The 16,389-nt window shown below is 43.5% G+C and overlaps 1 protein-coding gene across 4 annotated transcripts in view; it reads left to right on the forward strand.

Annotated features, from left to right (window-relative positions):
* Nucleotides 1-4,407: 4,407 nt before the first annotated feature.
* The window catches only part of LOC141085954 (putative ferric-chelate reductase 1), a 51,566-nt gene continuing 39,584 nt past the window's right edge, over nucleotides 4,408-16,389 (forward strand). The window contains exons 1-5 of one of the 4 annotated variants that reach the window (XM_073571631.1): nucleotides 4,408-4,527; nucleotides 5,401-5,454; nucleotides 10,420-10,490; nucleotides 11,479-11,680; nucleotides 15,663-15,802. In XM_073571631.1, coding sequence (XP_073427732.1) covers nucleotides 11,485-11,680; nucleotides 15,663-15,802 — 336 coding nt within the window. In that variant the 5' untranslated portion in view covers nucleotides 4,408-4,527; nucleotides 5,401-5,454; nucleotides 10,420-10,490; nucleotides 11,479-11,484. The remainder of the gene's footprint in view (nucleotides 4,528-5,400; nucleotides 5,455-10,419; nucleotides 10,491-11,478; nucleotides 11,681-15,662; nucleotides 15,803-16,389) is intronic. The other 3 variants (XM_073571632.1, XM_073571630.1, XM_073571633.1) reach the window with 3 other exon arrangements.

A 16,389-nucleotide genomic window follows, 5' to 3' on the forward strand; every position in this document is an offset into this window, starting at 1 on the left:
TGTGGCCACTTGGAGACTGTAGTTGAATCTGTGCTTTATTGAACGTAGGGTATATTGATGTGGTGAAACTACATCAAAACATATAAATACAATCAGTACTGGGTTCATAGTAATACATATATTCATAACGTACATTATCTGCACTAATAGCTGAGCAGGGGAGCTAACTAAGCTGGCTAATGTGAGATAGGAATTATGTACAGGGAGCATGTTACATACCAGCGATGCTGACGCAAGGGGAGTAGAGAAATGAGATGTTCCCATGAAGCAGGCTTGAGAAAAAAAAAGAAGACTGGAGGGAAAATGGGCTGAACTAACCATAATCCCTTGCACAGCGTACCAGGGTGCTTTGCAAACCTCCCAGAATGCATTGAGAATGGAGGGAAAGAGAATTCAGGAAGTACAAAGCATAATAATCATGCAGTTATGACTTTGGTCAGTAGATGGAGCCAAAGATACAGAAAACAGTAAACTATATAGAAACCTGTACATTGTATACATACAGCAAATCATTGTATGTTATCAAATAAACAAGTAGACAGTCAAATATCATGAATTATGTCGGAGACAGAACAGGCGTACTATTATGCCACATGTCAGAAACGGGTTAACTGGTACCCAAAAATGCCACTCTTGTCTTCAACTGTGAATTACATAATTTTATGGCATTCATTTTTACTGGAAAAATTGTAAAACGTTTGATCAATAATGTACATTATGATTTTATTTTTAATTTTCAAGCCAATATGAAACTATTTTGTTTGTATGCACTCCCTGTGTTTGTGTGGGTTTCCTTTGGGTTCTCTGGTTTCCTCCAACACTCCAAAGACATAGTGATAAGGAAATTAGATTGTCAGCCCCAATGGGGACAGTGGTGACACTATTCGTGTGGAATTAAAGGCACAATATTAACAATGAAAATAAATCCTGAAAGATCACAGTAATTTTCAATCAATAACTTCATTTTTTTCATTTGTGGTAGACATGCCACTATCTAAATATTTAGTTTCCTTAGATGAGATTAGTTTAGGTCCAGTCATTGAGGACTGCTTATGAGAAATGGCTTGAAGTCAGGTTTCAGAGAGACTCAAGTATGTGACACTACTTTATTTTTCCTTATATGATAATAGCCTTTTTGTCTCCTCTCTATGAGCTGTCACAATGAAGCCCCAATATGCTGCCTGCAGGCTTCCTCAGAATTAGATATGTATACTAGATAATACCAGCAGCATCAAGGCATGTTAAACTGACAGAACACGTTTATCGAGGTCACAAATTAGTCAGTGGCTACACAAAGAGACACTGATGCGATACCTAAGTATAATAATAATATAAGAGTAGTGCAGAATATAAAAAAGAGATGTGAGGACCGACAGCCTTTTATCCAAACAATGAATTAAAGGATGCATGCTATTGCGAGTTTAGAACCCCACAATTCTTTTGTATTCATTTTTGCAAAGCTACATTTATAAATTTTTAATTTTTCCATCAAGAATGATTCTGTATTGTTTGTTTCGTGGTCAATTGCTTTTTTAAAATCACCAATTCATAGCAACATAGTTAGCAAGGCCGAAAAAAGACATTTGTCAATCCATTCAGCCTATATTCCATCAGTAAAGTATAAATCCCCCGAAAAATTCGGGGCATATATAATCTACGGTATTTATTAACTTTATGATTTTTTTCACATTAAACTATAAATAAAATGTTAATGTTTTTATTCAGTTCATTACCATTATATCAGCAAATTTTTTTTATGGTTTATTCCATTTTCACAAAGTTGCAATATTTTAATTTGTTTTATTTTTTTTTATATGGACTTTTTAGCTAGATTCCCACTTTGCACTCAGTTAGGGCTCCTTCACACGACTGTATTTTCGGCCCGAGTGCTGTCCATGGAAAAAATGGACAATGCTCAGACTAATGTTATTTAATGAGGCATTGCAGGTGAGGGAATAAAAGTCGGCATTGAGTGGATGAATGTCATCCGCTCAATGCCGACTTTTATTTTCCATTGACTTGCATTGGGGTCGGGTTTCGGACGAAACTCCGACTTTTTTGCCCTAGTCGGACCAGTTTCATCTGAAACAAATTTTGTTTCATGAAACCCGATCCGACCAAGGTCGCTCAACTCTAGTAGGGAAGCTAACTTAGATATCCCATTGAAGCAAGAAGAAAAAAATCTCCCTTAAGGCAAAAAAGTTAGAGAGGGAGCTGCCATATAGAGCAGCAAAGAGGAAAGCATGTACCAAGGGGTTAAGCAAGAAGGTTAAAATAGCAATCATATCACCATATAAGGCAGTCCACTGCAGGGCGTAAGGGGTTTAAGGCCTGTTTCACACTTCCGTTTTTTGGCGTCAGTCAAAATCCGCCGTTTGGGGAAAAAAACAGATCTTTTTCCCCATAGACTTGTACTGGCGGTGGATTGTGACGGATGGCCTTCCATTGGGTCCGTCGTGCGATGGATCCATCATAAAATTGGCGTCCGTCAGCCAGAAAAAACGTCCCTAGTAACGTCTTTTGTCTGCATCGAAAAGACGACTGGTGACGGATCCGTCGCCGTACGTCGTCTGGTATAATGGACGCCTATGGGCGGCGGATCCGTCGACAGGTTTCCATTTTTCCATACTGAGCATGCCCGGAAGAATTTCTCTTCCATAAATTTAACCCCAAAATCTGTTCTCTCTCTCTCTCTCCAGAATTCTGTAGCTTTAAATTTCCTACACTAACTGCTGTGACGGATCCGTCAAAAAATGGATCTGGTGCATAAGTTTTTTCCAAATATGTAAAAGATCCGTTTTTCAACACTTTGGCGGCTTTAGACTGACGCCAGAAAACGGAAGTGTGAAACATGCCTAAGAGTCAAGAGAACAGTAGTCCTGGGACCAGAGTGGTGTAGGAAGCCCCACGCTGCAGAGCGCAGCTTCGTCAATGTTTTTATTGTGGGTTTTTGTCTACCAATAAATTTTACATATATTTTTCTTCAATATCTTGGGTGTGCGCCTAATATGCATGGTGTTTTCCTCTTTTGATGCATTGCTTTATCCTGTGCATTGTGCAGCACCCCTATATATCTAAAGGCCCCGTCACACACAGCGATGTTGCCAGCAAGATCGCTGATTTTGTGACGCCACAGCGATCTCGCCAGCGATATTGCTGTGTGTGACATCCATCAGCGACCGGCCACCCTGCCGGGTATCGCTGATCGCGCTCCATCGTCCTGGGCCGTTTGTTGGTCTCCCGCTGGAAAGCACCCATCTCTGTGTGCTGGACGCTGGTTTCCAATTTAAACAGCAGATATCTAAGGCTAGCTTCACTCTAGCGTTTTGGGCCGCAGCACACAGCCGCCGCTAAGCCCTGCCACCTGCCCGCCCCCTCCGGTCATCTCCGCCTAGTATCGCACATGGCTGCATGCAATCTGCACACCCTATCTTTAGCATAGGGTGCGCAGACCGTGCGCTGGCCGTGCGCTAGTAGAATTTTGAGTGTGCTGCGCCCTTTTGACAGTGCGCCGTGTGCGCCGAACGCACCATGTTGCATTTTGGTGCGCTCGGAGCACCGTCAAAAGGGCGCAGCGCACGCAAAATTCTACTAGTGCACGGTCAGCGCACCCTATGCTAAAGATAGGGTGTGCAGATCGAATGCAGCCATGTGCGATACGAGGCGGAGACGACCGGAGTGGGCGGGCAGGGGGCGGGGCTTAGCGGCGGCCATGCGCTGCTGCCCAAAACGCTAGTGTGAAGCTAGCCTTAGAGCCGCGTGGCTCTTAGATACCCGATGTTTACATTGGAAACCAGCTTGCTCGCTGGTCCTGATCGCTGGAGGGGCTGTCTATGTGACAGCTCACCAGCGATCAGCCTAACTATGTCCCAGAGATCCCATCCATGTCGGATCGTTGGTGGGATCGCTGGGACATCGTTATGTGTAACGGGGCCTTAAGGCTTCAGCTATTTTATAATTACGCCCATTAGTGGTGCTCCCTGTTTCTCTTTATCTATAAAAATTCAGATTCATCATCAACATCTATAACCAGATACAAAAAAAAAATATTGACTTCCTAGGAGTTTTTTATACGGAGGAGAAAAAATGGCAGCGAAGTCTAGTGCAATACACAATGCAGAAGTCATACAGTCTAACAAAACCTATGAAAGCTGAGGTCACATTGCTTAATTGTCCGCATGAATGAGGAAGAGGAAATGCTGGGTGAACTGATTCTGAGATAATATTTGCAGTCCACAGTCTCTAAGATGAGATATTTATTATACTCTTATTGATTACGAAACACCCTCCTTTGTTGTGGCTGTCAAAAAATCTAATACTCCATCCAATAGCTCACGCATCAGTGGATTTTGTCAGTACGTATACCAGTTTCCTTTACGTACACCCCTCCCTTCGAGGTGTGGATAATGACTAGCACAGTGTGTCATCCCTGCCTCCTTCACCTGGGACTGATCCTCCGGTAGCCTCAGTATTACCTCTCCTATCCCCGGTACCTAGGTCCTGGATTTCGTAGAATATTGCGTTTTGGTAAGTGATCTGAGGTCACTTATTACTTTGTTGTGATAAAAAGTTTAACACTTGTAATGTAGAAGCAGAGGAGACATGATGCAGGCTTTCTACAAGGGAACACAACGACATAGGAGACGTAGTGAGGCTATTTGGGGATGTACAGAAAGGATTATATGAAGCTTAATGTATGGTGAAAAGTTCTACAACTTTATTATACTTGGTGTTTAAATTCCAAGATCTCTGTTTGGTCTTGTTTCTAGCTAGAAGCTGAAAATCTCTCCAGACACAATACTTCTTGCAGCTGGGAATTTCCTAAAATTGTATCCAGCGTCAGCGAAACTGTGAGCCTGGAGTGGGGGCTGATCCACGTTATTTACCCTCCTATAGGGTATTAGACTAGTAAAGCTACTGTCGGTGCAGACAAATGTGTATTCGCTCATCCGAGTCAATTATACTAATCACACTCCGATCAGAGTGTGATAATGGTGTGATCCAAATCTGTCGGATGAGGAGAAGATGGAGACAATAATGTCTCCATCTTCTCTATTCTGTCAGTCCGTGAAAATCAAACTGCACTCAGATGTCATCCGCATGCAGTTCGAGTTTTTCCATGGACTCGTTGACTTGCATGGCCGAGTGCGATCTGATTATTGGATCAAGCTTGGTCATGCAGTGATTTTTTTTTTTCCCTAGACCGACTCCATCTGAGGAAAAAAATCTGTCATATGCATGGTCCCATAGAATAACATTGGTCCGGGCGCAATCCGATGTTTTGTCAGATCGCATTTGGATCGAAAACATAGTTGTCTGCCCGAGCCCTAAGAAAAATACTTGTGCTGATGAGGTATTTAGTGATTACTCAGTTCTCATATTGGTTTTTCCTTCCGTCAGATGTAGACCTCAGGAATATTCCCCTAAGTACGCCTTCGAGAGAATACAGGCAATGTATGTGACTTATAGTCTGTTGATTCCCTTATTAAAAGTACATTGTGCACTCTTGTCTATATAGCAGGCTACACTTTCCAATACAGTTATAGAAAAGTATACCAAGTTATACCTACATAGCACATAATATAGGGCACACCTTTCAAATACACCAGGGGCGCAATTTATCATGACAATGGGTATTCCTGATTCCTATTAACTTCATCCCCCACCATTTTAAAATTACATACCCCGCCGAATAATGACTCACCACGCCTTTATTTGGATAAATTGGCCACAGCAGCCTTTTATTTACATTTAGCATAACAAATATAAAACATTACCCACAAAGGAGGGGCGGTCCTCGAAGCCCCAAACTGTAACCGCCACAGGTCAATGTCCCCAAAAGCCTTGGCCCTAAGATGAGTCTTGCCTCTAGCCGCTAAGCACCAGCTCAGAGACACTAAGAGACTCGACCGTCCAATATCCACCAGAAATACCCACGGATTCCAGATTATCTACTCAGTGTGACCATTATTTTCCATTCCACTTAATCCACCCAAGGGGGAGTCCAGGACCTTAAAGATACCCCCTCCAAGCCGCCATTTCCTAGCACCACCAACCTCGCGGACCACCCCCCACGCCACGCTGCCATGACAAAGTGTACACAAATGTAAATGACCAAAAATTTCTTAATAAACCTCTACTCTCATCCATGCACACTCTCCATACCTAGATTGCCTTTAATTAATTCCGCGATGACGCAATTAACAAGAATGGGTTGGTGGGAGCTTGTTTTCACACTGATGGGGCACCTAAAATGGTTGCCTCAGAAACGCAATAAAAACACAACTTATCTGCACAGGATTTTCCCAGTTAAGTTTTATCAAAGCTAAGTTAGAAGAAATTTCTAAACACGAAATGCCAAAATGAGATTAGAAAAAAACACAGCAAAAATAACATTATTATTATTATTATTATTATTATTATTTATTGTTATAGCGCCATTTATTCCATGGCGCTTTACATGTGAGGGGGGTATACATAAAAACAAGTACAATAATCTTAAACAATACAAGTCATAACTGGTACAGGAGGAGAGAGGACCCTGCCCGCGAGGGCTCACAATCTTCAAGGGATGGGTGATAATACAGTAGGCGAGGGTAGAGCTGGTCGTGCAGCGGTTTGGTCGATCGGTGGTTACTGCAGGTTATAGGCTTGTCGGAAGAGGTGGGTCTTCAGGCTCTTTTTGAAGGTTTCGATGGTAGGTGAGAGTCTGATATGTTGTGGTAGAGAGTTCCAGAGTAGGGGTGATGCGCGAGAGAAATCTTGTATGCGATACATGTATTATAAAAATACATGTAAAAAACACTCCCAAAACACAATGAAAAAATGGAAGTACTGGTAACTTATCCCCTTAACGACTGCCAATACGCTTTTTAACGGCGGCAGTTAAGGGTACTTAAACCACAATGCCATTAATTAACGGTGCTGTGGAAAAAGTGTGTAGTGCCACCCAGAGTCGGAATTTCCCCGGCAGCCGAGAACCCAGAGAACATGATTCAGGTCGGTTTTTACCGACCCCGGTGTTGCGATCGCCGTTATTAACGGTATAACGGAGGCCGCAAAAAAGTCAGATTTTCCATTTAATTTCTCTCTCCTCTGATGTGCGATCACATAGAGAAATAGGGTCCCCCGATCACCCCCGTCCCGGTACCGCCATTGTCCCTGCATGGCCGCCTGAAGTTCCCTGGGCCTCCGGCCTCTTCTTCCTGGAGAAAATTGCGGGCGCATGCCCAGTGCGCCTGCCAAGCCCTCCCGGCAACAATAGGGAGATTGTGATAGACCCTATCACAGTGAAAATAGTAAATCAACCCCCCCTTTATCACCCCCTTAGTTAGGGAAAAATAATAAAATAAAGAAAATGTATTTATTTCCATTTTTCCCTTAGGGTTACAGTTGGGCTAAAGTGAGTTGGGCTAAAGATAGGGTTAGGGTTGGGGCTAAAGTTAGGGTTAGGGTTGGGGCTAAAGTTATGGTTAGGGTTAGAGTTAGGGTTGGGATTAGGGTTAGGGGTGTGTTAGGGTTAGGTTTGTGGTTAGGGTTATGGTTAGGGTTGGGATTAGGGTTAGGAGTGTGTTGGTGTTAGGGTTATGGTTAGGGTTGGGATTAGGGTTAGAGGTGAGTTGGGGTTAGGGTTCTGGTTAGGGTTGGGATTAGGGTTAGGGGTGTGTTGGGGTTAGGGATGGAGTTAGAATTGGGGGAGAAGTGCTGCAGAAAATCTACAACATCAAAAACTCAGGAAATATGTATCATGAGAACTTAGCCTTAAGCTTCTCATTGTAGTGATACGGGGACTGTGTCACTGGGATTAAGCCTGGGGGCGCTATCAGGGGAGGTGTGCCACTAGACAGAGCGTGCGGAGACCGAGGAGTGAAGTGCGCACAGGACCTGAGCTTAGCCAGTCACGTGATCACAGGGGGCGGAGCTACTCTGCGCAAGGACAGGGAGCTGGCCAAGGGCACAGAATACAAGGGACAAAACCAATGACGTAGTCAGAGAGTAAAGCTGAGGGTCAGAAGCCACACGGGAACGAGGTGACCGGGGACAAGACAGACAAGTAGCCAGAGGCAAGCCAAGGGGTCAGATAACCAGGAGGGACGAGTCAGTACCGAGCAGAAACGCAGAGCCAATAGTCAAGGGCAAACCGGGTCATACACAGCCAGGGTCGGACTGGGGTGTCTGGGGCCCACCAGGGGAATGGACTCTAGGGGCCACCCTACAGCTATATGCAAATATCTGTCAGTGGTTATCCCCATTATAGTGGAGCATTGGCTGTAAAACACAGGCGACTCCTGCACATATACTGTTTGCAGAGGCCAGCGGAGGATGTGTGCGCCCGTCGCATGACACTGACGTCATACGCCGGGTGCACACATGCCAGTATCAATCGGGACGCGCGCCACAGCGGTTCAGGTAATGAACGCTGCGTGCACGCGCCCCTGCACTTTTAAAGGGCCCGTGCCCCTTAAAACCGCACTTTTTTTTCTTTTTTCCCCTTCTCCTCCTCTGGCTGGCTCCTTGCCACAGCGAATGGAAGGACCCACCAGGCCACACCGAGCCTGTACACAGCAAACAAACACACGCAGAGGAACAACGATACAGAGAGTAACCTGGGTCAGCGACCTCAAACCGAGTAGGCGGAAGTATCACCGACACTGAACCCAGGAACTACCAGCTGCCCCAGAATCAAAGAGAGGTGGACAGACTTAAGGCTGTGTGCCCACGTTGCGTTTTTTAAGCGTTTTTGCCGCTATTTTTGGCGCAAAAACGCTTAAAAAACTCATACTGAACACACCCCATGCATTCCTATGGCATTCCGCACATGCTGTGCTAATGCTGCGTTTTTTTCCGCGGCGGAATCGCATTGCAGAAAAAAACGCAGCATGTTCATTCTTTTTGCGGAATCACCGCAATTCTGCAAAGAAATGCCGTGATTCTGCACCCATAGGAATGCATGAGATCCGCTTACTTCCCGCATGTGGCTATGCCCACCATGCGCAAAGTGAGCGTCTCATGTGCGGATGGTACCCATGGTGTGGAGGAGAGGAGACTGTCCTCCAGGCCCTGGGTACCATATCACTGTAAAAAAAAGAATTAAAAAATCGGGTTATATTCACCTTCCAGCGTCCCGCACAGCCTTCCCAGGCCTCAGCGATGCTTCCGTTCCCAGTAATGCCTTGCGGCAGCGGCAAGGGCCTAGTATGACGTGAAGTCACGCGAGACCGCTACAGTATCGCAAAACCTCGTCATCAAAGGTCTCGCAAGGCATTACTGGGAACAGAAGCATCGCTGAGGCCCGGGAAGGCTGCGCGGGACGCCGGAAGGTGAATATAACCCGATTTTTTAAATTGACCAACCTGTCAATCACTTTCCAAGCGATGCTTCAAATCACTTGGAAAGTGCTTGAATTCTGCACGCGAAAATCACGGCAAAAACGCAAAAATAACTGCGAAAAAATCGCGCAGAAAACGCGTGGAAAAAAACGTGCATTTTCTGGGAAGGAGTCCGATTTTAGTATCCGGTTTTAAACGCTACGTGGGCACATAGCCTAACCGTGACCTGACCAGGACAGAGCCAGAACCACCACGTCCTGAGTCATGACACTCATTGTCATGAAATTAATTGAATCTGCTGACGATATAATATGTATAAGGATCTCTCGATTGTTCCGTGATGGCGGACGTGAGCTGCAATCAAGAACAGCACGTTTAATTTTAGCTTACCTGAGTCCAAATCACTATTGCTGTCGTTGACTTGCATATTCATTCATGGGAAGGTATGAAAATAATTATTTGGATTTCAAGCGTTTCAGGATAGTAAAGATGGTAGAAATAAAAAAAATCTTTTTTTGATAGTATTATAACTAAGTAAATTCAACAAATTGAATCTTATTGTTTTAGACCACAGACAATACTATTAGGCCGTGTTCCCATGTAGCGTGAATACTGCATTTTTTCTGAGGCATACGACTGTCTAATTAAAGTGGATGTGATTCCATGAAAACTCCTGCCCGCTTTGCATCTAAAGACGCTATTAAACTGTACATTTTTTATGCATTTTCTCTCTCTAGGCTTCTATGGGGAGCCTGACAAAAAACTACATTTAAAGCATGTATGAAACATACTTAATAATATATGTAAAAGTGCAGTTGCCTTTTTTAACTGCACGAAAAAAATGCAGCCAAATTGCAATAATCAAAAAAGATTGTTACTGAGCATTTTGGTGTGGACACCTGCAGAAAACGTTAGGATAAAAAACAGCAAAAAAAAATGTAGTATTTTTGCTACATGTAATCACGGCCTATTTGTACAGGAGCTCAGTATTGGTTATGACAGGGAATAATTGTTACAAAGAAATAATACATATTTAAAAGTCATGAAAATTGCTTATAATTGCTTATCGTCTGTGATTCCGTGATTGTAGGTGTCAGGTCCAATAACAGAAGTATCTTATCATTGTTCTGAAACTGCTTTGTATGAAGAATTTCGGGATAGGTAACTTTTTAATTTTCTCTTGTATCTTTAATGTTTGACTTCAAGTATACTCATAAAGCCCTATTCAACCATGTGGGAACAGTTTCCTTTTGCCCTTCATCATTGTAGCATTTGTTGTTATGCTTTTGTAAGCTATATAGAAAAGTGCAGGTAGCTGCACTTTTCTGTGCAAAGGCATCTGTAAATCAAAGCGTCCACTTATAAGTTGGAGCCACATACCACTAAATATCATAAAATCCTCCCAACATATACCTGTGATGGACAGCTAGAAACTAGACTAACCCGAACCTTTGATATCGACAGGTTCAGCTGACACTTTATGTCTGGAGGAACCGGACAACTGATTGTCATAGAAGAAGTCGATCTGGCATGTCTGGTTTCAGATTACCGATCACTTAGTTCTCCCAAAGGAGGCGCCGGGTGACATGTCACTCGGCATCTTTGTTATTGGGCAACATAAGAGCGCCCAGCAGAACAAGCATCTCTATGTATGGGAGAGGTGACCGAAATGGCTGTTAACCGAACAATCAGATAAATAATCGTCTAGCCAACAGCTATCAAATGAGTATGGGGTTAAGGCTAAGTTTACATATCTGTGATGCCTTGTAGATGTATATGCTAACAAAATCTCTTTACATCCATGTGCTCAATACTATTCGTCTGAAGTACGTAGGGATTTTGTTGATGTTTGTGTAGTCAAAGGTATACGAAAAGTATCTAGTTCTAGTTATACGTTCAGCCATATGTTCAAATGGTTCATCTGATTGTGGTGTGATTTAGCTTAGTCTTTCTTGTTTTAAAACTTAATTTTTTATCATTTCTCTTATTTAAACCAGTACAAAAATGCAGAGAAAGTTAACTATAAAGTGGAAGATCATTGGAACTTACGGCATTTAGTCCCCTGGATTCCTATTGAGGTCCTTCTTTCTTAATGTAGATGTAATATGCTCAGCAAATTGTTTTTGAAATCTTTCCTTTGCTTCTACAGGTAAAAATGGAGTATTTTATAGCTTTACTTATTTGCGTTATTGGATGTTCGGTGACAGTTTTTGGATACCCAAATGGACAAATAAGTGCTTCCTGTGACAGCATGCTTCCAACTCATGGGAGCAATGGTCCTCAGTCATCGGTGGCGCCGTATCTTATCACTGTGTCCAAAACTACTTTTGTACCTGGTGACGTTATTACCGGTAAGCTACTGAGGGTTTTATTACTGTACTCTTAAATCCATATTTTGCTGCAAAAGTAGATAATGGAATGTATCACCAAAATGTTTTATTAATTAAAACCACATTGTGAAGCATATCCTTCCTCTTACTATATTGTTTTCTGATTGAGAAGTGATTTTTCCCAAATCATTTTGGTAACTTTTCCTATTGCTGGAACCATTCACCCTTAAGTTGATACTCTTCCAACACATGAAAATAATTTAAAGGTAGATACCAGCCTATAAGTTATTATTTTTTGAGAAACTTTACAGTTTTTAATGAAGCGCATGGCAAAGCTCTATACATGGAGTCTCCTAGCGTGGATGCACTCCGACGCCATCAGATGTGGAAATGTTTTTTCCCAAGAGCAATGGGACTTGTGTAATTCTTCAACTTTCCTGTTAGCGGAATTGAACACTTGGTGGCAAGTTCCCACAAAAATGACACGTGGTTGTATGCCCAGCCAACGTTGTTGGGAAAGGTTGTATTTTGCTCAAGCGATTTTCTTGTCTTTTTTTTCCAATGAGTTGTTTGATCTTTCTCCTCTTTTGTGATGGCTGATTCACAAGAACAATGTGCTACTATGAAGTTTTGTATCCTTTAGGGAAGAAAAAGCTTTGGTAACGGTTGTTGTTGCGAGGCAGGAATTTTGTTGCAACTTGTTTCACTCCCAAATTTCTCAGGTCCAAATCATCAATGGTTTAACGTCAATCTTCCAGAATGGCGGGACGAATTTTCTCGCATTTTCATCAGTCAATCAACATCCGAAGCGAGGTTAATCATCAATTCACATTTCATCCAGTTTAAAATTGAAGAACTATTCATAATCTTGAGTGTTGCTAGTGGCAGCTTCCTTGTAGTATAACAATAATTTATGATGCTTTTTTTTTCCAAACAAAACATAACTTAATAGCCATTGGGTCGCCCTCACAGGGCCGTGGGGTACTCTGTACCGGGCCGGTGTCAGCCGGTCCGTGGCCCTGGGCGCCCAAGTAATGGGGAGTAGAAATGGTGGAATGTAGTTAATGGAATAGTTCATGACGCCACCTGTGGTGTTCGACAAGGGACGTGTTAAGCCGACGCTGCAGACAGATCCTCCAGGACAGATGGTGTGGTGCAGCAATGATGTTATAGCCCTCCACAGGCAGGGCTATTGTCCTAGGGCAGGATAGGTGAAGAGACACTTAGATGGTGTAGTGTTTGGCGCAGGGGATGTAGCAGTACCAGGCGGACGGACGCAGGAAGGAATGGAGGACACCAGGGCATGTAGTTCCAAAGCTTTACTCACAGTCTGTAATGCCCGCTTCTGTGCCGTGTCCTCCGGGTCAGGGACTCAGTCAACCTCCAGGCAAGATGGAATGCTCCCTTCCAACACTCCGCCAACTTATGTGCCTTTTCTGAACATCTCCTCTATAGCGCCTTTAAGTGTGAAGATCTCCTAGTACTGAGTTACACTGGAGTTCCTCCTGACGGATGTTCCCAAGAACTCTACTTGTACGGCAGACAGCTGTAGCCTGCTTCGGGGACGCTCTACTCCTGAGTCCCGGCTCTCTATCCATGTTGCTGTTGTGCCCCCAAGCCTTAGATGGGAGTAGTGCATTTATAGCCCACTACTCCACCGGTGTCTGCTGTAGAACCATTAGTGTCCATACAACCTCGAGGATCGGGCCCCGGCATTGCGCTTAGAACTTCTAGGCAGGGTTCTTCCTCTAACCCACGTCCTCTGTGTTCCCTTTCACTCCTACGTTCTGTACTTGTCTTTCCCTCCTATGGAAGCTCAGGCTTCAGTTCAATGTCTTTCTCCTTCTTTCCTTTCCCGTGCCAGCTGGCTCAGATCACTGAGGCAGCTGCAGAACTCCTTCCTCCATCCCTCTTCCAGGTATCCCCACTCCTCCCTGAGTGGCATCCTCTCTCAGACTCTCCGTCTGACTGACTGACCGACTGACTGACCTCCAATCCTAAACCTTCCCGCTCTTTTATATGTATTCTCAACTCCACCCACATCCCAGCACGTTTAGTGTTCCAAGCAGGGAACCACCAAAGGTGCTCTGCTTCTCTCTAAGCAAGGAGCCGCAATGTGGTTTTGCTGAACTACTCTATTGTGTGGGGTGCGAGTGTTGGAGCGTGGTTAGGAGCCTCCAACTTACCTGGATGGTGGGGCACCACACCTTAGGAGAAGGTGCAGTACCTCTGTGGCGACTGAGCCTCATGGACGCCACACCATCACATAGTGAATCAGCCATCACAAAATCACTGGAGCCAAGCAATGTTAAAGGGAATCTGTCACCCCATTTTTCGAGTATCAGCAGCCGGCACAGCCATCAGGGGCTTATCTACAGCATTCTGTATTGCTTTAGATAAGCTCTCGATGTAACCTTAAAGATAAGAAAAGTGAGTTATATTATACTCACCGGGGGCGGTCCGGTCTTGGTCCGATGGGTGTTGCGGTCCGTGCCTCCCATCTTCTAACGGTGACATCCTCTTCTTTGCTGCCTGTCATGGCTCCTGCGCTGGCGCACTGCTCTGCCCTGTTGAGGGCAGAGCAGAATACTGCAATGCGCAGGCGCCAGACCTCTCCTGGCGCCTGCGCACTACAGGACTCTGCTCTGCCCTCAAGAGCCTTGACAGGCAGCAAAGAAGAGGACGTCACCATTAGAAGATGGAAGGCGCCAGACCAGACCACGACACCCATCGGACCAAAACCGGATCCGGACCGCCCCTGGGTGAGTATAATCTAACTCACTTTTCTTATTTTTCAGGTTACATCGGGGGCTTATCTACAGCATTACAGAATGCCTTCTAGAAGGCAATTGGTTATTTTGGATAACCCCTCGTGTATAGGAAACAACCTTGAACATTCCAGTGTCTGTAACAAAATAGAAAAATATGTTGTAGATGGCAGTGCATGGGTTAATTAATTTCATGCTTCCCTTCAAAGCTACCAAAACTATAATCCCAGATAAACTAAACTATTCCTCATAGAGTTTACAGATCGGAGCCGTCCAGATAGGTGTCAGCTGATTCAGGTTTACTGTGTGACTGAGCATTAATGAGAATCAAACCCAGAGGGAAAATTGCAGATTTGCATTTTCCATAGGGTATTGTTAGAGACGTGGGAAGTAATTACTGGTATAGCCCAACACTATCATTAGGTAGAGAATATCCTGCAGGTTTCTGTGTTTGTCTGTATTTAGTCCTTGTCTTGTGTGAAATAGTCTAAAATTTAAAGGGATTTTCCACTTAAAAAAAAAAAAAAATTGTGCCGATTGCATAATTGCAAAACAACGAACAAGGCACCATACCAGAAAACCAGCACCAGCTCTCAACCAATGCACCTGTCTGTTTGGGCTGCATCGGTGATGTCTCGACGACAGCGTGCATCACCGCTGCAGCCAATCCCTGAGCTCAGCAGCTCTGCTGATGTAGAAGGCACAAGCTGCACAGCTCAGTGGTTGGCTACAATGATGATGTGCGCTGTTGTAGTGTTATCACTGCTGAAGTAAAATCTTAGTGGGGCTGCGGAGAGACAGCGCTGGACCGACAGATAGCGAATACTATCAGTGGTCCATGTTTTACAAGTTTGCAAACATTAGGGCATACGTTTTTAAAAGTGGGAAAATCCTTTAAGCCACATATATAGTGTAGGGTTAATCACAACAATTCTATTAAAAAAGTTGGTGAAAAGAGCATGGTAGTACAGTCTCGATGATTCTTCACTAAGAGCACCTACACCCTGTACGTCGCCGCTGTGGGAGAACACTACTCTAATAGTTTGGCATCTGGTGAAACGTGACTTCTTTGGTGCCTAGTACTACTACATGGTTTGTATTATGACTCTGTACAACCTGTAGGGAACTGTAATTTAGACTTTTGCCATTTGTCTAATGTTTTACCCTGTAAAAAAATAATCAATTCATTATTGACCCTGACCGATCTCTAATTATTTCATACTTTTTAATTTCAGTGTCTATACAGCCTAAAGCTGCTTCAGACTTCTTCAAAGGATTCCTCCTTGAAGGCAGATTAGTGGGAGGAAATGGGATTACTGGAACGTTTACCACCTCAGATGCTAAAGCTCAAATATTAACATGCGGCGCTCAGGTAGTAGGTCGATCACTTGCATTATATTAAACATTATGAAGCTGCTTTGTAAAGTCTGGCGTCTCATGTTGTAGTCTAAAGCCAGATATCTTGAGTAGATTGCACTAAGTTTACTAAAATGTGCATGCTTTTTAAAAGGTTCCGTGCAGTTTGGACTTCTAAAGTCTGAAAAGATATTAAATTATTGTGGAATTTGAGTTTTTTAACAACTTTGCAGACAATGCAACTTAATAAATGTTGGCTTTTATTTATATCCATTTAATACTTTTTAGTTTTACTGAAAGTGATATCTTGTAAATAAATGTTTTTCTTCTATCTGACATACAGTAAGGAGGAATAGATCCTGTGTCATTATCTGCATCCGCGGGCCTTGTATTAGACATAACATGATTGGGGCAGAACTATCAAAACTGTCTAAAAGAAATCTGTCCTTGTTACCCATCGCAAACAGAGTGCAATTTTCATTTAAATATAAGCTGAGCTTTGATTAGTTGCTTTGGGCAACAAACATATTTTTACTTTTAGAAAATTTTGATACCTGAAGCCAAGTGGGTAGAATTTATTAAGACTGCCTATTTTTATGCAGGTCT

The sequence above is a fragment of the Dendrobates tinctorius genome, unplaced genomic scaffold (genome assembly GCF_039654945.1).
Source record: "Dendrobates tinctorius isolate UK_male_01 unplaced genomic scaffold, ASM3965494v1 ptg000029l, whole genome shotgun sequence".
NCBI classification, from domain to species: Eukaryota; Metazoa; Chordata; class Amphibia; order Anura; family Dendrobatidae; genus Dendrobates; species Dendrobates tinctorius.